Genomic DNA, 22,811 nt, shown 5'->3' with positions numbered 1-22,811 from the left:
CGGCTCCTGAACACCAGAACTCACACTCAGCCACTTTTTTCCACTTTCTTCACAACAGCACCTCTGCACCTTTAATACATCTGTATTCATTTTCATCGTTACATCACTATTACTACTATTATTATTATTATCATATTATACACTATATATACTATATATATCCATACACTGATATTTTATCATATTGCTGGTTTGTCTAGTTTGTCTGGACCTGCACTATATTATGGGTCGGTGCACAATGTCATATTTTGTCTTTTTACACACTCTAAATCCCCGAAGTCTCTCTGAGTACTTGTACACTTCCCGTGTACGATAATCTGCATAAAAATCCCGAAGAAGATTGGCCAATCAAACGGCGCCCTGGCACTGACGTCAGCACCAGGCGTCACACGATTGGTTGGCGGCTGGCGGGGGATTTGAAAGGGAAAGGAGGCGAACAGCCGGGCGGAGAGGGGGAGATGGAGTCTCGTCAGGGCTGAGGGAACCAGCAAGGTTCTTAGCTCTTTTACAGTCGTGAGTAGCAGACATTTTACTCGCATTAACAGCTACTTCATGTCTTAATGCGCAGCTGGTTAAAGTATAAAATTGTAGTGCATATTGTAGTGCAGTTGTAGTGCATATGTGTTTAGACGTTTATATCATATAAGGACATAAGTGAAGACATGAAGGTTCTTTTAACTCAACTGCACATTATATAACATTATTCTTGTTTATTTTGTTCTAAGGCATTTCTTAAATGGCTTTTATATTCATATTCACATTTATTTGTTAATTACTTCCCTCTGGTCTGGTTGGCCTGCAGGTCATGGAGGTCCTGCCCAACCTGTATAACCTGCTTGAGAACCTGTACGCTCAGGCAGAGGTCCTTAATGACGACATAGAACCTCGTGAGTAGAACCTAAGTTCCTCTACCTGTGTGGAACTGGACCTGGTGGAGTCGACTCTCAGTCCTGTACGTCCAGAGTCCGGACGTGCGGTCTGTCACGTTCCGTCCGTTCACTGGCACTCAGTGTCTGGCCACAGAACTGCAGCTTGGGACAATGAACAATCAGTTTCAACTTGATTTGACAGTTACACTGATGCCATTTATTCATGTTTCCTCATCAGGTGCATATACACTTTCAGTGTCACTGTGAAATGGCAGCGTTTAGCAGTATGATGAGTGAATTGTGACCTTCATGTAACTCGGGGTCCCCAAACATTTTCCTGTCTCGTTTCATTTCAGGCTCCTTGACCAGTAACTTGACCAAACTCTGAAAATAAATAACTTTGTCCAATCGGGTAGTATACAGATGCATTGATAAGTTACTGATCCCAAAGGGATATTTTATGAATATTTTATCATTCACAATAAATATTATGATCACAGTTTTCTGGAAATTTAACAATTTATTTGAACAAGAACAGTTGTAGGGAAAACATTTTTGTTAATTAATGTCTGTTCATTGTGTGTATGTGTCATTCATACAGAGTTCCTCCAGGTGGCGCTGAACTTTGAGAAATGCCGTGGACAGTGGCTGCGTGTGGAGGAGGAACTGAGCTCCTGCCGAGAGATGCTGGCCGAAATGGAGACGGAGAAAGCTGCCCTGGAGGTTAAGCTGAAACATGCACGCAACCAGGTGGACGTGGAGATCCGCCGCCGCCAGAGGGCAGAGGCCGACTGCGAGAAGCTTGTGGGTGTCGGTTCTAGGACGGGGGAACCGGGGTAGAGCAGGGAGTACCTGACCAAGTTACTTGTATTTATTTAACTGGTTCCCTTTTGTGTCGTTCTGGTACCGCAGGACCGACAGATCCAGCTGATCCGGGACCTGCTAATCTCTGAAGCATCCACCAGCCTCCATCTGAACGAGGAGCAGCGCTCTGCTCTGGCGTTCCTCAACGCTCGCTCCCAGATGACCTTGTGCCCAAACACCAGCCGCCGGTACTGACCCACCAATCTGGGCTGACCACACCCACTCTAAACCAGCCCCATTGCACTGACCTTAGTATAATGACCAGCCCAGTGTGAGGGAACACACTACGGCTGGGTGATGAAGCCCTCACCAGCTGATTCCTGAGCTTGTGAGGGAACAGAACTCTTGAGATATTATGCAAATGCAAGATTCCGGTATTTCCGTTAGTAATTGTATTGTAATAATTACCCAGATCAAAGCAAATAGCAATTTCAAATTTTCATGTCATATTAGACTGGAAACAGAGCACACTACTTGCACTGTATGACATTTCCATGTCTGTGATGCTGTGTTTGTTGCTTACTATTGCATGTTTGGCCTTTCAGGCTGTCCGCTATTGACGAGTCGGCATCCATCTTATCGGACATCAGCTATGACAAAACGGACACCTCTGTGGTAAACTTGCAGCTTTTTAAAACCAGTTTCCCGAACGATTCTTATCACAGGCTATATGTTTCATGCCCATGAGAACTCTGTGTTCCACTTCTCAACGTCTCCCGTCTTCCAGGACTGGGACAGTTCGGGGGTCCGGGCTGTCCGTCTGAAAAGGCGCCAGAAAAGGGTATGAATTTCCAGTATCTAAACTTAAACTTAATAAGGGGAGTTGTTGAGAGATTAATCGGTAAATGTTGTGCGGCTTCAGCGATCTTCTGGTAAAATGGTGGACGGGCCCCTGGACAATGGGAAGAAACCTCGATCCCTGGGTCGGATTTCTGAGAGGGTGAGTGTTTCTGCTGCTTTAAAAATCACTTGAAATATTGAATTTGCCTCTGAAAACTGTGTTTTTATTTTCTCATTAGGTTAACCAGTCAATAGTGGCCACAACGACAGTTACATTACCTGCCAGAGGGGGAGCCATCGAGGCTGTAGCCAGCATTCAGACCGTTCCTCACTGGAACCGAGTCAAACGTTCAAATGGTGAGAGGACTGGTCATGTGACCGTCTCAAACTCACAGGGCTGGTCTCTTCTGTCGGCCCTTTCACTCTCCAATACAGCACTCGTTTCCACGTTTCTCAATCAGAGATTGCATGAAGCTGTCCCTTGAGCTTATCTGTAGGCCTGTAGCTATTGACCTCTTTGCTACTTCTGCAAGGTGGCTGGGTGGTAGTAGCCTAGTGGGGTAACAAACTCACCTATTTACCAGAAGACCCAAGTTCAAATCCCACTTACTACCATTGTGTCCCTGAGCAAGACACTTAACCCTGAGTGTCTCCAGGGGGGACTGGATTGTAAGTCACACTGGATAAGGGCGTCTATAAATGCTGTAAATGCAAGGTGGTCTATCGTAGAATAGCAAAGAAATGTCACCAATGAACTTATCACGGTTCTTTCACACACAGTCTGTGTACCTGCGTACCCCCTTTTTTTGTGCAGCCCTATTAATGTGTGGACCGGTCTCATTAAAATGCCCTTTAGAGTTTAATCTACGTTGTTTCTGTTTTGTGGGGAATACCCCCTCCCCCTCAACGTGACTCTGTTTTTTAAAAAAAATTTGGTTAAGTACATTCAGAGCCATTGTTCTACAACATTGGACTTTGCTGCATGTGACGCATTTGTTCCTTATAAATGTTTACAGTTAAAGAGGCTTTGGCAGAGCAGACTTGCTTTTATAGGCGCATCTGAATGTCCAGAGCTGCAGGCTTTTTACGCAAATCCCTCTGACTTTCGACTTCAGATGCTGTAGCGGCTCAAACTAATTGCTGCTTTTGGCAGTGCCTGTCTGCGTAGATATTTACTTTTTGGCTCTCAGACCCTCAGGTTTGCTGCTCTGGTCCCGACACCCAGTCAGATGCTGTGAGTGACGCCTCCGGCGTGTTTAAAGAGCCGCACACACCAAGAGCCCGAGCAGACAGCAGAGAACCCTGCACCCCCAAATCCACCAGGGCCCACATCTTCAGCTCCAAAACAGTAACGACCATCAGAAACATGTAGAAACATCTCCAAAATCCCAATGCTGAACCGTCATTTCAGCCATGCCCTATGCAATTTGTCCCCCCCAGGTGATCAGGCCCGAAACATGTACACCCTGCGGGAAAAGGATCAAATTTGGGAAGCTGTCTCTGAGATGCCGCGAGTGCCGGATCGTGGCCCACGTGGAGTGCCGCAATCGCTGCCCGCTTCCCTGCAGTCCAGTTAACAACTCGGAGGTATGACTCCCCCAACGCTCAGACCACAGTCACGCCCAGGCCATGGCCAAGTGGTTACCCATAATGCCCTGTAGTGCACACGTCGAAACACTCCGCTATTTTCCGTCTAATGATGCTTTTTATGGCAGACCAGAAAGACACACTACAAACAATCAATAAACGAGTGGAGTATATGCTGTATTATTTACCCATAAATTCTCCTTTCTTCAGAGGTGTGTACAAGGTCCCCTGGCAGAGTATGTCCCTGCATCATCACCCATGATTCCTCCTCTGCTCGTTCAGTGTGCGAGCGAGATTGAGATGAGGGGGCTGCATGAGGTGGGCTCATCGCTGTCACCAACAGGCGTGAGCAGTTAAAAAAAAAAGTGATGTTGTTAAAGTGAGTGTGTGTATTTGAAAGGTGGGGCTGTACCGCGTGTCGGGACCCGACCGAGTGGTGAAAGAGCTGAAAGAGACGTTTCTCCGCACAAAGACGGCCCTTCCGCTGGCTCGGGTAGACGACGTCCACGCCATCACCGGCCTGCTGAAGGACTTCCTGCGGAACCTTCCGGAGCCGTTGCTCACGTTCCGTCTCAACCGCGCCTTCATGCAGGCTGCAGGTGCGCCCCATCATGTACTGACTGTTCGCCCTCCTTGTTTAATTCCTTAATCAGGTTTAAACCCAATTTCCTGTGATAGTGGTGGAGCAGCTTTCCCAAATTAGATTTGAATTACGTTCAGGGCCGAGCTAATATGCTGATCATCTGTACTGCGGCAGCATTATTCTGATATTCGTCTCCAGCATTTCCTGCACATCCGAATCACCTTTCCTCTTAAAATGTTTCAATTGGTGTATTTTTTAATGTTTCTTTTTTTTTTTGTAGAAATAGGAGATCATGACAACAGCATAGCAGCCACATTCCAGACCATCAGCCAGCTGCCAGTACCTAACAGAGACACACTGGCCTTCCTGATGCTGCACCTGCAGAGGTGAGTCTGTGTGTGTGTGTGTGTGTGTGTGTGTGTGTGTGTGCGTGTGTGTGTGTGTGTGTGTTAAAAGCTGATCAGGGTCGTTCACCCCCTGCTGTTTCTCCTGAACCTGCAGGGTGGCAGGGAGCCCGGCCACTAAAATGGACCAGGTGAACCTGGCCAGAGTTTTTGGGCCCACCATTGTTGGCCATGCTGTTTTGGAGCCTGATCACATGACCCTCCTGCAGGACATGCAGCGGCAACCGAGGGTAAGAGCCGGACACTGAAACAAATGAGCTTTTTTTACCTTTTAAATGTAAAGTAAAGTGAAGTGATACACAGCAGCACAGCACACGATGCACACAGTGAAATTTGTCCTCTGCATTTAACCCATCACCCTGAGTGAGCAGTGTGCAGCCATGACAGGTGCCCGGGGAGAAGTGTGTGGGGATGGTGCTTTGCTCAGTGGCACCTCAGTGGCACCTTGGCGGATTGGGATTCGAACCGGCAACCTCCTGATTACAGGGCTGCTTCCTTAACCGCTAGGCCACCACTGCCCCATATTTCCCATATTTCATGCATGCTAAAAGTGCCTGAAATAGCTAACATAATATTAAACATTTACAAAGCAGCTATCAGGAAGCACTATTGTCATAAAACTTTATGGCTGTAATTATGCTCCCTTCCAACTCTACCTTTTGTGTTTTAAAAATGAAGTTCAACCAATACACACACACACGCACAAAATTTTCTTTAATGTCTGTCTCCAATCATTTTTGATATGAATTTACATTCCATTTCATCCACAAAGGATGCCGAGATGTAGAATGGACAAGCAAACATTTCCCTTTCTCTTGTTTTCCAGATTTGTTGTACTTTCTGTTGCCCAGCAACAAGCTGTTTTCCCCCCGGTTCTTTTACATGGAAATGTGCAAAAGCTGCAAAACATTTACCCGAACATTTAGATCCCTTTAAACAAAATTGCTTTTATGTCTCTCAGCCGCATACACATCAGTCTTTTCCCCGTTTCTTTGTGTTTACAGGTTGTTGAGCGTCTCCTTGGCTTGCCTGCGGAGTACTGGCGGCGGTTTGTGGTGAATCTGGAAGAAACGCGCTCTGGCAGGGGGGAGGGCAGTCGGCATGGCGGCGCTCCTGCGCAGGAAGGTACGCCTGCCCGAACCTCAACGTAACAAAACTTCGCACACAGGACGGCTCTCATTTTTCATAGTTCCTCCTGCACAGAATGTACAAGATGTGTAGTAACTACCCAACAGTTTTACAGAGAGTGTTTGTTTAATTATACGAAAGTGAAGTGATTGTCACATGTGATACGCAGCAGCACAGCACACGGTGCACACAGTGAAATGCGTCCTCTGCATTTAACCCATCACCCTGAGTGAGCAGTGGGCAGCCATGACAGGCGCCCGGGGAGCAGTGTGTGGGGACGGTGCTTTGCTCAGTGGCACCTCAGCAGCACCTTGGTGGATCGGGATTCGAACCGGCAACCTTCTGATTACGGGGCCGCTTCCTTTACCGCTAAGTACCCACCACTGCCATTGGTTGCAGTTATATTAGTAGTTATACTGTTGGTTGCAGTTATATTAGCCAATATTGTAGACCAGAGAGATAGCGAGAGAGCCAACATTAATGTTGCCCATAACCAGCATCCTGCAAGGAAATAAAACAATCTGGCCGCTGTTTTTATTATTTGGTTTTAGTCCGGTCACAAACGACGGGACTAAAACCGCTGCCTGTGACAGTGACCCCTCCCTACTGGATGCGCTGGATGAGCCGACGCACGATTTGACACCCAGAACCTGTGTTGCAATTGTTTAAATGTTACATGTAGCACCAGGTTCTGGAGAAATGTTGTTTCGTTTCTCTATTTACTGTCATGTAGCTGAAATGACAATAAAGTTCAACTTAAACTTTCTGCTAAAAACTGCTGCTTGCTGAGAATATACAAAGTTGAGCCCTGTGAAAACTTTGATTGTGTGTGTGTGTGTGTGTGTGTGTATAGTGAGCATTCTGGGCCCTGTGACCACTCCAGAGTGGCAGATGAGTAAAACCCCTTCCTCCAGCTCCCTCACCCAACGTATGAAGTCTACACTGACCACTCCCATGTAAGGGTCACACAAACACACATACTACCATTGAAAGCTGTTTTCACGCAGTTCACCTTCTTTTTCTTGCCATTTTAACAGATTTAAGAACAAGAACAAAAGCTCTACAGGCTACTTCTCCACTCCACTACTGAAATAGGTGAGGTGCTTGATGCCAGGCATGGAGACGAACTACAGAGGAATCTGTAATCTAACTGACGGTTAACTGTTACCATGGAGATCTGATTCTCAGCGCATGCCTGTCTTTATATACATATATATTATATATTTAACACATTTTAGAAGGGGAGTGAAACCAGAAACAATTCACACTTCATGCATTGCATACTGCAGCCAATCAGCAGCGAGCACCTGTCTCACATACTGTACTCTAATGACTGTGTGTTTTTTATAAAATCACTTTAACTGGTGCCTGTGAATTACATCACTTCTCTGTACCTTTTAAGAATTGCTAAATTTCCTGTTTGAATACTCAATCATGTCTCATTTAAATGTATGATGTCTACAATAGAAACAAATACAGCCTCTGATTGTGAAAGGTGCACATTGGATTTATTTCTGTTGCTGATGGGTGTTAATGTATTTTCAACACTGACATGTGACATTTGTGTCTACTTCTCATGACTTCCAGCATGCATTTTGCAAAATACATGACAATTACAGAAGAACATTTTGACACTACATTTTTTTTTATATAGATATATATTGATCCCAGAGGGAACCAGCACCTTGAGATACTGACAGAAACATTTGATGTTTCTCCCAATGCAGTTAAACATCGTTCTGTTCTTCAGTAACAATAGTAGTTCTAATTATGAACCTCGACCTTTGCATGTGCCTGGGGTATTATTATTAAAATCATTCATAGAAATAACAGAAGCACCTCACTGGATGGGGCTTTCCGTGGAAGGACCTCAAGCTCCTTAATGCTGCAACTGACATCTGAAATGATTTCCCCACACAGATATGATTCTAGGAAACCTAATTCCATCCAACCAGCCGCTGTTGCTGGAAATGATGGTCATCTGGTCATGAGTGACCTGGTGCCAGTCTATATGACATTAGCGAGATGTTCCCGCTGGTTTAACTGGGTCATTCTGGCAATGGTGATTCAAGAGGCGCAGACAGTAGATTAAAGTTAAGTGAAGTGATTGTCACATGTGATACACAGCACACGGTGCACACAGTGAAATTTGTCCTCTGCATTTAACCCATCACCCTGAGTGAGCAGTGGGCAGCCATGACATTTACATTTTACATTTACAGCATTTATCAGACGCCCTTATCCAGAGCGACTTACAATCGGTATTTACAGGGACAGTCTCCCTGGAGCAACTTAAGGTTAAGTGTCTTGCTCAGGGACACAATGGTAGTAAGTGGGATTTGAACCCGGGTCTTCTGGTTCACAGGCGAGTGTGTTACCCACTAGGCTACTACCACCTGACAGGCGCCCGGGGAGCAGTGTGTGGGGACGGTGCTTTGCTCAGTGGCACCTCAGTGGCACCTTGGCGGATCGGGATTCGAACCAGCAACCTTCTGATTACGGGGCCACTTCCTTAAACGCTTCATGTGGTCCTACAGTTCAGAGTGAATCTGTCCAGAATCTTAAGGGTCTGTCTGATACTACTGAAGCCTAGCGGTTAAGGAAGCGGGCCCGTAATAAGAAGGTCACCAGTTCGAAACCAAGGTGCCACTGAGCAATCATGTGTACATGAACACTTTCATGTGTAGGGTGGTAGTAGCCTAGTGGGTAACGCCTATGAACCAGAAGTGGTGGCCTAGCGGTTAAGGAAGCGGCCCCGTAATCAGATCGGTTCGAATCCCAATCCGCCGAGGTGCCACTGAGGTGCCACCGAGCAAATCACCGTCCCCACGCACTGCTCCCTGGGCGCCTGTCATGGCTGCCCACTGCTCACTCAGGGTGATGGGTTAAATGCAGAGGACAAATTTCACTGTGTGCACCGTGTGCTGTGCTGCTGTGTATCACATGTGACAAACACTTCCCTTTACTTTACTTTTAGAAGACCCAGGTTCAAACCCCACTTACTACCATCGTGTCCCTGAGGAATCCAAGATGGTGCTGCGGATGGCAGCCTCGGTACTGGGCTCTCTCTTACGTTCTCTCTTTTTGTTTATTTTCTGCGTGTTTGGTCACTCAGATCACATCACTTTCTCCAGAGATCAACTACTCAACTTTAGGGTTGATGTTTTTTGTTGCTGTTGTTTTCTACTCTGTACTTGAGAGCCACCATCTACCGGAATCAAATTCCTTGTATGTGCTTGCACTTACTTGGCCAATAAATACGATTCTGATTCTGAGTAGGACACTTCACCCTGAGTGTCTCCAGGGGGGGGACTATCCCTGTCACTACTGATTGTAAGTCGCTCTGGATAAGGGCGTCTGGTAAATGTACAGAGAAATGACATTTCTCTCTACAATGAAATTCTTTCTTTGCTGTCCACGTTAATATAAACAAGATGAAAAGGTTGATGAGGACTGAGCTGTTGTGCAGATATAAATAAATATGAACTGTAATTGCAGAACACGTAGGAAGCTGACCGCGGCATCGTCCTCTGCGTCCCAGGCTCGAGCGGGCCGGGCGATGAATGAATCGCGCTCTCGGGTGAAAGGTCTTGCCCGCCGTGTGTCTTTGCTCCAGCGCGACGAATTCCACACCTTTGTTTTAACTGCGCGTTGGAAGAAGTGGCCTCCCTGGGGAGCCGGGGCCAGCCGTAGGCTTTGTGTGAGCGCACAGCCTGATTCATGCCTGAACTCCGAGGAAAAAGGCGTGTGTGAGGGTAAGAGCCATAAAAAATTCATCACGGCCAAGTGACACAGATTCCAAACTGTTTGCAGTAGCTGTCGGCTCGCGCGCATGACTGATTCATAATCTGTGGACGGGTGCGTGCTGTAATGTGCCCGTGTTCTGCAACAGAGGCGCAGAGAAGAACCCCACCCAGTCAAAAGAAGTCCATTCTGTCAGCATTCTGGGAATATATACACATATATGTATATACACACACACACATATATACACACACACATATAAAATTGCATTAAGGCTCATTTGTGCAACGTAGCCTGACACACACCCCTCACAGTGATGTATCAACATGTGGCAACAGAGCTCTGCGCACATCAACACACTCGCCTATGGACCAGAAGAGCACGGAGTCCCAGGTTCAAACCCTGACCCTGAGTGTCTCCAGGGGGGGGACTGTCCCTGTCACTACTGACTGCAAGTCGCTCTGGATAAGGGGTCTGGTAATAGGCAATCAAATGCACCATGTGCAAACAGGCTTTAGCAAGTTGTTCGTTTCATAAATTTACAGCATTTATCAGACGCCCTTATCCAGAGCGACTTACAATCAGTAGTTACAGGGACAGTCTCCCTGGAGCAACTTAGGGTTAAGTGTCTTGCTCAGGGACACAATGGTAGTAAGTGGGATTTGAACCTGGGTCTTCTGGTTCACAGGCGAGTGTGTTACCCACTAGGCTACTACCACCCCAATCTCTAGTTGCTTCTGGGCCAGGAGCGGCTCCTTTTGTCTACGCCCTGTTCAGAGCCTTTTTAATGTGTCCCGTGCCCTTCATTTATTGCCCTAGAGTCACTGCGACCTTTCACCCCGTTATCGGCAGCCTTGGGTCCCGGACTGATCCGGATGCTGAACGAGCTCCGCCCCCTCGCACGCCCTCTGTGGGTGGCCTTCGTTTTTCATATTTTGTAGGGAGGGCAAAATACACTGGTTGCATAAGGCCGAATGTTTACCCCGCACTGTAAACCCATTCTTCTCGCCCCGCACGGTGTGTGTGTGTGTTTCTGTCGTGCCGGCTCGCAAATCTGTACTGGGACGGTGACGCCGGGGCTCGTTTAACATTATTCATCCTTTAATACCGTCATTACACGTGAGCATATACAGAATGCTGGTCAATACTGTAAACAATGCTTACACACAGCCTTCATTTATAATATATATAATATGAAGATATATACACACACAAAAAAAACATATTTGTTCTTGAAACAGCATAGACATTTAAACAAGTGCTTCTTTTCTGTATCTGTTTCACTTTAAAGATGTAATAGTGATGTTTATACAGTCAGATACAGACTGGCACCAAATCACACCAAGTGACCAGACGATGCTGTAAAAGGTCGGAAATCGTCTAAAGAACAGAGTATTGTGTAATATATCATTCATAACATCACATAAATACCTCTTTCGTCATATTCTCATTATCTGAATGCCCGAGAACGCCAATTTTTTGCCATATTTGAAAGCAAACTGATAAAACGGATCCACTCAAAGCCTAACGTCACAAATCCCGTATGCATGCGGACGCCACGAGCCGGGCTCCAGTGTACAGATCGACCGAGCGCCGCTTTGACCCCCTGTGGTCACGAGGACGCCCGGTGAAGAAGTGCTACGGCGTTTTAATTATCCCTAATAACGCAGTTTGTTCCGGAAGCGAGGGGACAGTCCCCCCCTGGAGACACTCAGGGTTAAGTGTCTTGCTCAGGGACACGATGGTAGTGAGTGGGGTTTGAACCTGGGCCGTCTGGTTCACAGGCGAGTGTGTTACCCGCTAGGCCACCCCCATGGAGTCCATCTCGTGGGCCCGGCGGTACGCCGCCGCGCCCGCGCACCGCGCCAGGGTCCGCCGGGCCTCTCTGCCGAGGCGGTGCAGGCGCAGGAGGAAGTCGTCGTTTCCCACCAGGTAGATGAGCGGGTTGATGGCGCTGTTCGTGCAGGCCAGGCCGCGGCTGATCTGGTAGGCGAAGTAGATGTCGTCGAAGGAGTGGTGGCACTCGCCGCGCAGCTTGGCGATCCGGGTCTGCAGGTTGAGGTTCCGCAAGACGTGGAACGGGATGAAGCAGATGGAGAAGAGGACGGTCACCACGACCACCAGCTTGAGGCACCGCTGCTTCAGGAGGACGTTGATGCTGCCGTTGGCGGTCAGGACGTAGGCTATGTGTCCGTAGCACAGGATTATGATGGCCAGCGGGACCACGAAGCCCGTGAAGGTCCAGCCCAGGCTGTAGGGCAGGTAGGCGGCGGCCAGGCCGTCTGCGGTGGTGTCGTAGCACGAGTCTGAGGAATTCGGCGCCGTCTTGTTGAAGAACATGTCGGGGCTGATCTGGACAATGACCAGCGCCCAGACCAGCGCACTGACCACCACGGAGAGCCGCGAGTTGATCTTCCCCTTCACCTTCATGGGGTGCACGATGCCCAGGTACCTGTAGATGCTGATGCAGGTGAGGAAGCCGATGCTGCCGTACAGGTTCAGGTTGAAACAGAAGCGTGTGACCTTGCAGAAGGTTTCTCCAAACATCCACCTGCTGCCCAGCGCGTAGTAGGAGACGAGGAACGGCAGCGTGGACACGTACAGCAGGTCGGCGATGCCCAGGTTCAGGATGAAGATGCTCACGTCGCCGAGCTTCCTCCAGCGGCTGCACACCGACCTCAGGCCGCACGCGTTCGCCACGAGTCCGACCACGAACACGACGACGAACACGACGGGCAGGAACGTGTGCGTGAAGTCCAGGTCGATGGCGCACGCCGACTGGTTCCCGCTGCCCGGAGAGTCGGCGCTCATCTCGCACCCCGACACGGTCCCGGACTGCAGCTGCGCCGGGACTCCTGAGCGGTCCCGATGCAGGAGTCGCGGCGAACGGATCTTGCGCAAACGAACGGATCCGGCTCTCTTGAGCGAACGAGTCGTGTCGTTGCGCGCACATCTGGAGATTTCTTACGTTTAACAGATAGCGACGCCCAACCAGTACTCAAATATATGTAATTATAATAGCTGATAAATACTGATTGTAAGGCGCTGTGGATAAGGGCGCCTGGTAAATGCCTTAAACATTTCAACCGGAGTTGGACTGAGTCGAATCTTTTAGGTGAACTGACCTAAAAAGAGTCGATTCTTTACCTGCTCGGTACTCTCTCCAGAACCTTTCCAGTGTGCGTGTGTGTGTTCATTTTTGCAGTAAATCTCAGCTTCACCGAGTGTTTATTGTAGGAAAACCTTAAGTGATCTTTAACAACTCAGATTCAGCTCTTGCTGGGTAGAAATGAATGAAGTGTACTATACGGGTGTATTTGTGCAGATTTTTAATCCATAGTTTCCTCTCTAACCCGGTCAATAGCTGTTTTTTTTAAAGAATAACAATCCGGGCTGCATGTGTGTGACAGTACAGCTTTAAAAAAATCACCCTCAGACATCGAACAGAGACCAGATTTGCGGTGTGTTATTAATCCCATTCAGCCACCAACAATAAAGTATTCATCAAATCTGGATGCAGGAAAAAAAAATCGATCAGCCCAGACTGGTTTCCTGCAGATTTCGAGATAGCAGGGATTGGACAATAGTGGGAAAGTGTCTCCCTGCGCTTATCTGTAAGCCTGGGCCTGGGTTGGGACAAGGCTGTTTACTTTAAGGACACATTTTTCAAAATGAGACAGGCTGTGCTTTGGGGTTTTATGAGGACCAGTGAGGTTTGCTGTAATGGGTGAGACATTATAGGAATTAAACTGCATTCTTCTTTCTTTCTTTTTTGTAAGAATTTCTAAGGTAATTAATTTCCATGGGATAAGACCTGTTTTGTCATCTTGGTTAGCTGTACCAGCATTCCTTCTGGATTTTACGGACCACTGCGGAACTTTCAGCTGTCGGCCAGCTGTCACGGCGCCGGAGCCCGAAAAATTAGCCTAATTTTAAACCTGAAGCCGAAATGTCCCTGTTCACTGATGTGGGTGTAACGTGAACACATGTGGAGTTATGTACTTAACAAAAAGTGGAGGCCTGGCCTCCACAGTCACCGGACCTGAACCCAATCGAGATGGTTTGGGGTGAGCTGGACCCCAACAAGTGCTAAACACCTCTGGGAACTCCTTCAAGACTGTTGAAGCATTTCAGGTGACGACCTCTTGAAGCTCATCGAGAGAATGCCAAGAGTGTGCAAAGCAGTAATCAGAGCAAAGAAACTAGAATATAAAACATGTTTTCAGTTATTTCACCTTTTTTTGTTAAGTACATAACTCTACATGTGTTCATTCATAGTTTTGATGCCTTCAGTGAGAATCTACCAACGTAAATGGTCATGAAAATAAAGAAAACACGTTGAATGAGAAGGTGCGTCCAAACTTTTGGCCTGTACTGTATATAACTTTGGATGTTAAGCTGTTTAAATAATAATTACATCACAGAGTATGTTATGGTCCAGCTTTTATTTCTAAAAAGAAACGTACATATCTGACATGCAGACGTTGTGTTGATATGGGATGTATTTACACCCAGACCGGAGTGGGGTGCCTGGTCCCGGGACAGTTGTAGTGACAGACGCAGGATTCGATCAGCATGACGGGCAGGAGCAGGCTCCGCCCGCGGGCGCAGCGGAACAGCACCTGTGCGGAGCGCGTGCGGCGGGGGCTGCAGCAGCGGCCGTCGGAGCACAGGCCGCACAGCACGGGCCGGAGGGCGCGGGCGCTGTGGCAGCCCTGGTGCTGGAGGAGAACGGGAACCGGGGAGCGGTAGCTGCTCCTGCACTCCGCCGGGCCCTGTGGCATTCAGGCGAAAAACAGAAACGGGACCAACGGAACCGAGATGAAGAGTTCTCCAGCCCTGTTTAATCAGGAAATGACCTCCAAGCGGAACGCGTGGCTCTCCGATGATCTAATGAGAGAGGGAGCCATTTCTATCCCTGTCAGAACAGGAAGTGGCGACCGCTGTTTGCGTCTCTGACACTCACCAGTGGCGTTCCGCGCCCGGGCAGCGCCTGGGCAGCCTGGCACGGCCGCACCTGGCACAGGCGGGCGTGCGTTTGGTGGTGGCAAGCGGCGCTGTAGGAGGTGCGGGTGGAGAGGCCTGGACCGCAGCTGTGGGAGCAGGGGCCCCAGTTGGAGGTCTGGTCCAGACACGGCGCGTCCTGTCCAACACCAGGAAGCTGGGGTGGCAGTGGGGCGCTCTGCCTGGCAACGCCAGCTATGGAGAGGACAAGAGGCAACTGTGTGTGTGGGAGTGGCTCAAGGTCTCTGACAACACAGCATTTACATCCTCAGAATTTACTGAAATAAACAGATAAACGGAAACAGGAATACACAGTATTCTATATGTTGGAGAGGAGGCTGGTTGTAGCCTAGTGGGGTAACACACTCGCCTATGAACCAGAAGACCCAGGTTCAAACCTCACTTACAACCATTGTGTCCCTGAGCAAGACACTTAACCCCGACTGTCTCCAGGGGGGGGGGACTGTCCCTGTCACCACTGATTGTAAGTCGCTCTGGATAAGGGCGCCTGGTAAATGCTGTAAATGTAAATGTAACTATCCACCCAAAAAAATCAGCCTGTAGGCATGATTGATAGCTCTCACACTCCCTACTCCCTCGTCCAGGAAGATTTAAACCCCTTCCTGTCGATACGTGACACAAGTGTGGTGGCCTAGCGGTTGAGGAAGCGGCCCCGTAATCAGAAGGTTGCCGGTTCGAATCCCGATCCACCAAGGTGCCACTGAGGTGCCACTGAGCAAAGTACCGTCCCCACACACTGCCCCCCGGGCGCCTGTCATGGCTGCCCACTGTTCACTCAGGGTAATGGTTAAATACAGAGGACACATTTCACTGTGTCACCGTGTGCTGTGCTGCCGTGTTTCACCCAATGACAATCACCCAGGTGTAGCCTAACGTCCATCTCCTCCCTTTTCTCCATTCGCTACACTCCTATTACACCCCATGTGCACACCCACCACTGACACCAGACATACATTAGTGACCACGCCCTTCTCGCCACATCTTATGCAGCACGGGGAAAATTCAGCTCGGGCTATTAGCAAATGGCAGAGCCAACGCAGTGTTTTATCGTCCCATTACGGTCGCAGCTTCCTGGTGATGAGCAGTCTGTGGCTTTTTATGTGCAGAATGTGGAAACTGCGGGACCACACGCACTGTGTGTTATTGCTCTTGGAAGGAAATGATCATGCCTGCACGCCCGGGGTCGGCGGGAATGTTGAACTGTTGAACCGCACGCGTGTGTGTCGCACCTGCGGATGTTTCTGGACTGCTGGCGTCCTCCAGGCCGTCGCACGCCCACTGCGGGCAGCAGCTCCCGGGCTGGCGCAGGAGCTGCGGGTGCGGGCAGCTGTCGTCCGGCTGCTGCACTTCCTCCGGGCAGAGCGGCACGCAGCTCAGGCCGCCGCCCATGCAGCGGCACAGCTGGGCACAGGAGGGCTGGAACGTCTGGCCCTCCCTGTAGCGCACGCCATGCAGCTCGCAGCCCAGAGAGTTCAGACCTGCACACGGCGGCACCCACATGGAGCCGATCGTACCGAATAATTTATCACCCATCATTAAATTTGAGGTGGTAGTCTAGCGGGTAACACACCTGCCTATGAACCAGAAGACCCAGGTTCAAATCCCACTTACTACCATCGTGTCCCTGAGCAAGACACTTAACCCAGAATGTCTCCAGGGGGGACTGTCCCTGTCACTACTGACTGTAAGTGGCTCTGGATAAGTGCGTCTGGTACATGCTGTAAATGTAAATGTGAATTAAATGTATACCATGTCCCCAAGCTTCCGCTCCCTGAAGTTCAACACGGAGAGAACGAGGAGGAGCTTCTTCCCGCAGGCCAAACGAGCTCTCAACAATATGAACACTTCATGGAACGCCAATAAAACTCCTTCACTTTCACTCTCAATCACTTCTGGACTCAATCCCCCTAGAAATATTAGCACAAACTTTAAATTTAATTTTTAACTCTTTTTACCTTGCACATTTACCTTGTTACACTTTGTCACTTTATACTTTGACCTATTTGCACACCTTCACCCTACCTGTTACACATATTTTATGTTTTAGGTTAAAGACATAAAAGTGTCTGGCAGTGGTGGCCTAGTGGTTATGGAAGCGGCCACATAATCAGAAGGTTGCTGGTTCGAATCCCAATCTGCCAAGGTGCCACTGAGGTGCCACTGAGCAAAGCACCGTCCCCACACACTGCTCCCCAGGCGCCTGTCACGGCTGCCCACTGCTCACTCAGGGTGATGGGTTAAATGCAGAGGACAAATTTCACTGTGTGCACCGTGTGCTGTACTGCCGTGTATCACATGTGACAATCAATACACTTTACTTTTATAATATTTGGTTATGTTTGCAATATTTGCATATTGGTTTTCATTGTATATTTGCAACATTTGCAGTACTGTGGTCTGTAGCCGTCGCTAAAGCATTTAACTGCATATCATACCGTGTATGACTATGTATGTGACAAATAAATTTTGAATTTGAATTTGAACTTGGCCAGTCAGATATTTCCCAGTTGGTACTCACTCACACACTCTCCGGGTCCTCCCGGGAAGCTGGCGCTGAAGTCGCAGCGCAGACCCCGGCGGCTGTCGCAGACGTGCACGTCCGTGCAGGGCTCCCCCGCCTGCCGGGCGCAAACCATGCAGCACTGGCACCCATCCCGCACCAGCGGCACTGCGTGGGGGCAGTGGGGCGTCGGCCCGGGGCACTGGCACGGGCGCGCGCAGGGCCCGCACCCCACCTGGCACGGGCGGAGAGGGTGGAAAGGTCAGCACACGTTTGCGGGGCCCTCTCCGTATCAACGTGGCCCTGTGTGGAACGCTGGTCCGAACTGGGCCTGTAGCCGAGTTTGAGAAAGAACAGACCTGCGTCAGCATGAACAGGAACAAGGCGCCGTTCCTCATTCTCCTCCTCATCCCGGGTGCCGGCGTGTCCGCGATCTTCTGTCGGGGACGTCCGCAGGGCCTCCTCCATTTATTAAACCTGGCGTCTGATGTCACGCGAAGGGTCCAGGGTACCTGAAGACAAAGCCTCTCCGCTCGGCCGGCCTTGGTCTCACCCCTGGCACATTTGATTAAACAAGACTAAAAATATCAGAGCTGTTTGCATTTGAAATGAGCCTGTTCCTGCCTCGCGCCATGCGTGCCCGGGTCCACGGCTGGTCGCCGCTGGTCAGGCTGACCTGGGGAAGAGGAAACTACAACTTCAGTCCAGTAATCCAGAACTCTGATCAAAACACCGATCAAATCCTGCTGGAACATGCTCACATCATTTCGTCATCCGGTTCGTGTGAAAATGACTCAATACTCGAACATCTGTGGTAACTGGGGCGGACAGGAAATTATTCAGGTCAAGTCAAGCCGAGCTCTATTGCCATTTACATTTACGCCATTTAAAGTGTAGTGACTGTCACATGTGACACACAGCAGCACAGCACACGGTGCACACAGTGAAATTTGTCCTCTGCATTTAACCCATCACCCTGAGTGAGCAGTGGGAGGCCATGACAGGCGCCCGGGGAGCAGTACGTGGGGACGGTGCTTTGCTCAGTGGCACCTCAGCGGCACGTTGGTGGATCGGGATTCAAACCGGGAACCTTCTGATTACGGGGCCGCTTCCTTAACCGCTAGGCCACCACTGCCCCCTATCCCACCAGACGTCCTTATCCCGAGCGGCTTACGGTCAGTAGTTACAGGGACAGTCCCCCCCTGGAACAACTCAGGGTTAAGTGTCCTGCTCAGGGACATGATGGTAGTAAGTGGGGTTTGAACCTGGGTCTTCTGGTTCATAGGCGAGTGTGTTACCCACTAGGCTACTACCAGCCTACATACATGTTAGACGGTATATAGTGAAACAAAACAACGCTTCTCCGGGAACCTGGTGCTGCATGTAACATTTAAACAGTGTTACATACAGACATAATGTGACCGTGTGCGATGGGACACGGGCATTTAACAAAAAGCATGTAGACAACAGACAGCTAGACAAGTGAATTGAATGAAGGTGAAGTAAAAACTTGTACAAATACTGCTGTGCAAAACGGAACAGTGAATTCACTGGAAACGTGATGTTACTTCTGTAGTATGTGGAGTTTATGCAATATGTCCGCACGCGGTGCATTACGTTTACGGTGCAAATCTTCTAAAATATTTGATGCTTTGACTGATGCCAGCACGATAATCGTCTTTTTCCAACGTAAGTTGGCACATCAGCATTTTCAGCTAAATCAACCGTTCAACCTCAGGGCACACAGATTTCAGACATGATCGGCCTCAACCGGACCTGGCGCTGCAGCCAGATGCCCACAGAGCGGAAGGTACCGATTGTGAAGATAATCATGAAACAGGAAAGCCGCGTTCGACTGAGGTGTGACTGACTTCGTCGTGGTCGGAAGGGATTTGTTATCTATTGCCAGGTTTACACAGGTTTTTTACTTCACTTTTCTGCCACCACTTTTTACTACGTTTCTATGCACGCCTTGTCACATAGACCTAGGAGTGTGACCCAGTGCAGTGTACACAATGGCAAATAGAGCTTCTATAATTCCTCCCCACTGCGTTTCATATTGTGATGTGTTCTGGTCTACCTTCTAAAAACCCGAAAATCCTAACGGCTAACCATGGCAGTGCTTACTTCCATGCACAAAATGCAATCTGTCCCACAAAATCAATACCCTCCAACGCCTTGTTGCATTTTGTGTTGCAACGTTGGTTTGCAACGTGTGTTTGTGTCAGGCCACAACGCTGGTTCCTTTGTTTTCTGGTTATTAAAATCACTTCTTTTAACGCGTCCTTTTCACCCCGTGGCCTGACAAAATGTGTTTTGTGAACAGGAACATGCACTTGACACTTGGCATCCCATAGATGGAGCTGGGCTGATGATGATGACGATGGAGATTGATGGGAAAGTCTCTGGCTCGCTTCCTGTACAGAGGTGTGGGCGTAGCCAGTGATCTGAGCCTCCGCACGTTTTTTTTGTGCCATTTAGACGCTCTGGCTTTGGACTCTGTTTGAATGGTGAATGGGGTTTTTCAAGGCATTTTACAAGCCCCTCCCCCGCTCACACGTTTTACTGGGAGGCGCCGCTTCGCTCCAAAGGCCCGTCTGTGCCCAGAACAGACTTTCTACTGATGCCTAACAACTGTGCGCACATATTTAACCATATATATATATATATATATATACACACACACACACACACACACACACACAAAAGTTGGGACGCACCTACTCATTTATGAGTTGTGAATGTAAAAAAAACATTCACATTCTTGGTTTCTCTCATTTAACATTTACATTTAAGGCATTTGGCAGACGCCCCTGATCCAGAGTGACTTACAACGTGCTTCCATGTCACCATGGATGAAGTGATCAGTTCTGGTTCACTAGGACCCCCAACTATGAATACAATCTTTTTATTCACTCTGTTGTAGATTCTCGGGACGCTTTCCAGCAGCCCTGAAGGTTTGTGCTGAACACTTTCTTATCCTTAACGCACCTTAATCAGCATCTCATCAAGCAACTTTGGTGACAATGACAACGAACAGAGTGGCCATGAAGGTAAAAACATGTCTTTTAAATCAAACATGTCTTTTACAGGGGATTGTTCAACATGGCTCCATCTTCGTCTCTGTGGCCTTTACTTTACTTTACTTTACTTGGCAGACCCTTTTATCCAAAGTGACTTACAAGAGGAAGACACCAGCAATTCTCATTCGGGAATTGTGACCGCCACAGAGCAGGGGCGTACAGACTTTTGACTGGTGTTATGTGCCTACAGTTCAATTCATAGCACTTTATTTGTCCTACACACGACGTTCATATTCTTATGTTGCTATTCTATTCCTGTCTTTCTGCTCTAATAGTATTTAAAATATCTTTGTTTTTCTCTCTGGCGTCCTGCAGGCTGCTTGGTGTCATACTGCCCCCTTGCGGCGGCCAGAGGAACAACTCGTCTTAGAGTAACGGGCCTTTCAGACCCCTCCAGCTGCGTGCCGGCGGCCGGTGTCCGGGTCGGGAGGGGACAGCGAGGAGCCGAACATGGACGCGAACCCCGCCGCGTCCCTGTCGCGTCTGTACCGGCGGGACCCGGTGTTCGCGCGCTGCGCGCCGGACCTGATGCGCGCCTCCGCCGCGGCGAACAAGGACTTCGTCCGGGAGCAGAAGCAGCTCGCAAAGGTACGAACCTTCTCACCATCCGACCTCTACAACTCATGCAAAATGCAGCAGCACGACTGATCTTCAGCCTTCCCAAGTTCTCCCACACCGCCCCTCTGCTACGTTTTACATTTTACATTTATGGCATTTATCAGACGCTCTTATCCAGAGCGACTTACAATCATTAGTTACAGGGACAGTCCCCCCCCTGGAGACACTCAGGGTTAAGGGTCTTGCTCAGGGACACAATGGTAGTAAGTGGGATTTGAACCTGGGTCTTCTGGTCCATAGGCGAGTGTGTTACCCACTAGGCTACTACCGCCCTACCCTACGTTCCCTCCACCGGCCCCCAGTAGCTGCATGCATCAGGTTCAAAATACTGATGCTGGCCTACAAAGCCAAACATGGAGTAGCACCATCCTACCTCACAGCCCTTGTTACACCTCGCACTGCACCTCGTATACTCCGAGCCTCCAGTACTGCTCGCCTGGTCCCTCCATCTCTGAAGGTAAAAGGAAGACGCTCATCTAGACTCTTCTCCATCTTGGCCCCTCGGTGGTGGAATGAACTTCCCCTCGAGGTCAGAACAGCTCAGTCACTGAGCACCTTCACACGGCAGCTCAAGACCTTCCTCTTTAGAGAATATTTAGAAGAACTTGTAACCTTCTTATTGTCTGATTTCTGTATAGAAACTACAACAGAGTGAATAAAAAGATTGTATTCATAGTTGGGGGTCCTAGTGAACCAGAACTGATCACTTCATCCATGGTAACATGGAAGCACGTTGGTAAGTCGCTCTGGATAAGGGCTGCTGCCAAATGCATTAAATGTAAATGTACAAACGGATGGGTTCCGAGGTCAGGGGTCACCCACTTCATTAATAGAGCTGAGTTTAACTACTCTGTTCTTTTCTTGAAGGACAATAATGACTTTTTTTGCAGTTTTTTTAACTATCAGGTTCTCCGTTGTTCCTCCCGGCAGACGCTGAAGAGGCTGGAGCAGCAGCGCCTGACCCGCCTGCGGCAGCTGGACGAGGCCCAGAGGCAGTTCGCCTTCGTCATGAGGAAGAAACTGCAGCCCAGAGACATCCGGATACCAACCACCGAACCCGCCGGGCCTCCTCCGCAGATGGGGACCCTGACGGCAGAGACCCGTGGAACCGGTGGCGAGTCCGGGCCAAGCAAAACGCCCTGTGGTGAGTCCAGGTTCTTCCCGCAAAATGTGAAAAGGAAAGATATCCCGTGAGTCCTGACGAGCGGTGGTGACCCTGTAACGATGGTCTTCCATGATCTGTAGGGGTGGAGAGCACGCCACTGCCCCGCCGTGTGGCAGAACCCAGGTCGACCTCAGTGTGACCCTGGTCTGACCAGGCAGGCCATTTCTCTAATCCTTCCGGAGAACGACCATGTGAACTGGTGAAGTAGAGAAGAAGAGGAGAAGAACAACAACAACAACCCTGTGAACTGAAGAGAAAGAAAGTGAAGTGATTGTCATGGTGAGATACTGCAGCGCAGCACACGGTGACACAGTGAAACGTGTCCTCTGTATTTAACCGTCACCCTTGGTGAGCAGTGGGCGGCCATGACCGGTACCTTGATCAATTGGACCTCAGTGGCACCTCTGCGGTTCGGGATTCGAACCAGCAAACCTTCCAATTACAGTCTGTTTACTTACCTG

General features: G+C 49.1%; 3 protein-coding genes across 3 annotated transcripts; 1 reads left to right on the top strand and 2 right to left on the bottom strand.

The window, feature by feature from the left end:
- Nucleotides 1-445: 445 nt before the first annotated feature.
- Nucleotides 446-7,339, top strand: LOC114801109 (rac GTPase-activating protein 1-like). The gene is made up of 17 exons (XM_028999086.1): nucleotides 446-513; nucleotides 803-887; nucleotides 1,471-1,673; nucleotides 1,782-1,921; nucleotides 2,279-2,348; nucleotides 2,461-2,514; nucleotides 2,596-2,673; nucleotides 2,753-2,870; nucleotides 3,704-3,861; nucleotides 3,954-4,100; nucleotides 4,311-4,418; nucleotides 4,501-4,699; nucleotides 4,964-5,069; nucleotides 5,185-5,317; nucleotides 6,092-6,212; nucleotides 7,069-7,171; nucleotides 7,253-7,339. The coding sequence occupies exons 2-17, from the start codon at nucleotides 806-808 to the stop codon at nucleotides 7,308-7,310; spliced, it is 1,878 nt and encodes a 625-aa protein (XP_028854919.1). The 5' UTR covers nucleotides 446-513; nucleotides 803-805; the 3' UTR covers nucleotides 7,311-7,339.
- A 3,733-nt stretch (nucleotides 7,340-11,072) lies between these two features.
- LOC114800890 (P2Y purinoceptor 1-like) lies at nucleotides 11,073-12,841 on the bottom strand. Its single transcript, XM_028998753.1, has one exon. It carries the CDS (start codon nucleotides 12,768-12,770, stop codon nucleotides 11,760-11,762), a length of 1,011 nt encoding a protein of 336 aa, XP_028854586.1. The 5' UTR covers nucleotides 12,771-12,841; the 3' UTR covers nucleotides 11,073-11,759.
- A 1,623-nt stretch (nucleotides 12,842-14,464) lies between these two features.
- Nucleotides 14,465-18,176, bottom strand: LOC114801028 (WNT1-inducible-signaling pathway protein 2-like). Its single transcript, XM_028998972.1, has 5 exons — nucleotides 17,844-18,176; nucleotides 17,503-17,719; nucleotides 16,214-16,462; nucleotides 14,926-15,158; nucleotides 14,465-14,734 (listed from the first exon to the last, which is right to left on the bottom strand). Exons 1-5 carry the CDS (start codon nucleotides 17,892-17,894, stop codon nucleotides 14,465-14,467), a joined length of 1,020 nt encoding a protein of 339 aa, XP_028854805.1. The 5' UTR covers nucleotides 17,895-18,176.
- Between the last annotated feature and the right edge of the window lie 4,635 nt (nucleotides 18,177-22,811).

Source organism: Denticeps clupeoides, chromosome 12, assembly GCF_900700375.1.
Source record: "Denticeps clupeoides chromosome 12, fDenClu1.1, whole genome shotgun sequence".
NCBI classification, from domain to species: domain Eukaryota; kingdom Metazoa; phylum Chordata; class Actinopteri; order Clupeiformes; family Denticipitidae; genus Denticeps; species Denticeps clupeoides.
The sequence above is the reverse complement of the archived record's forward strand: the minus strand, read 5'-3'. Positions and strand labels throughout refer to the sequence as shown.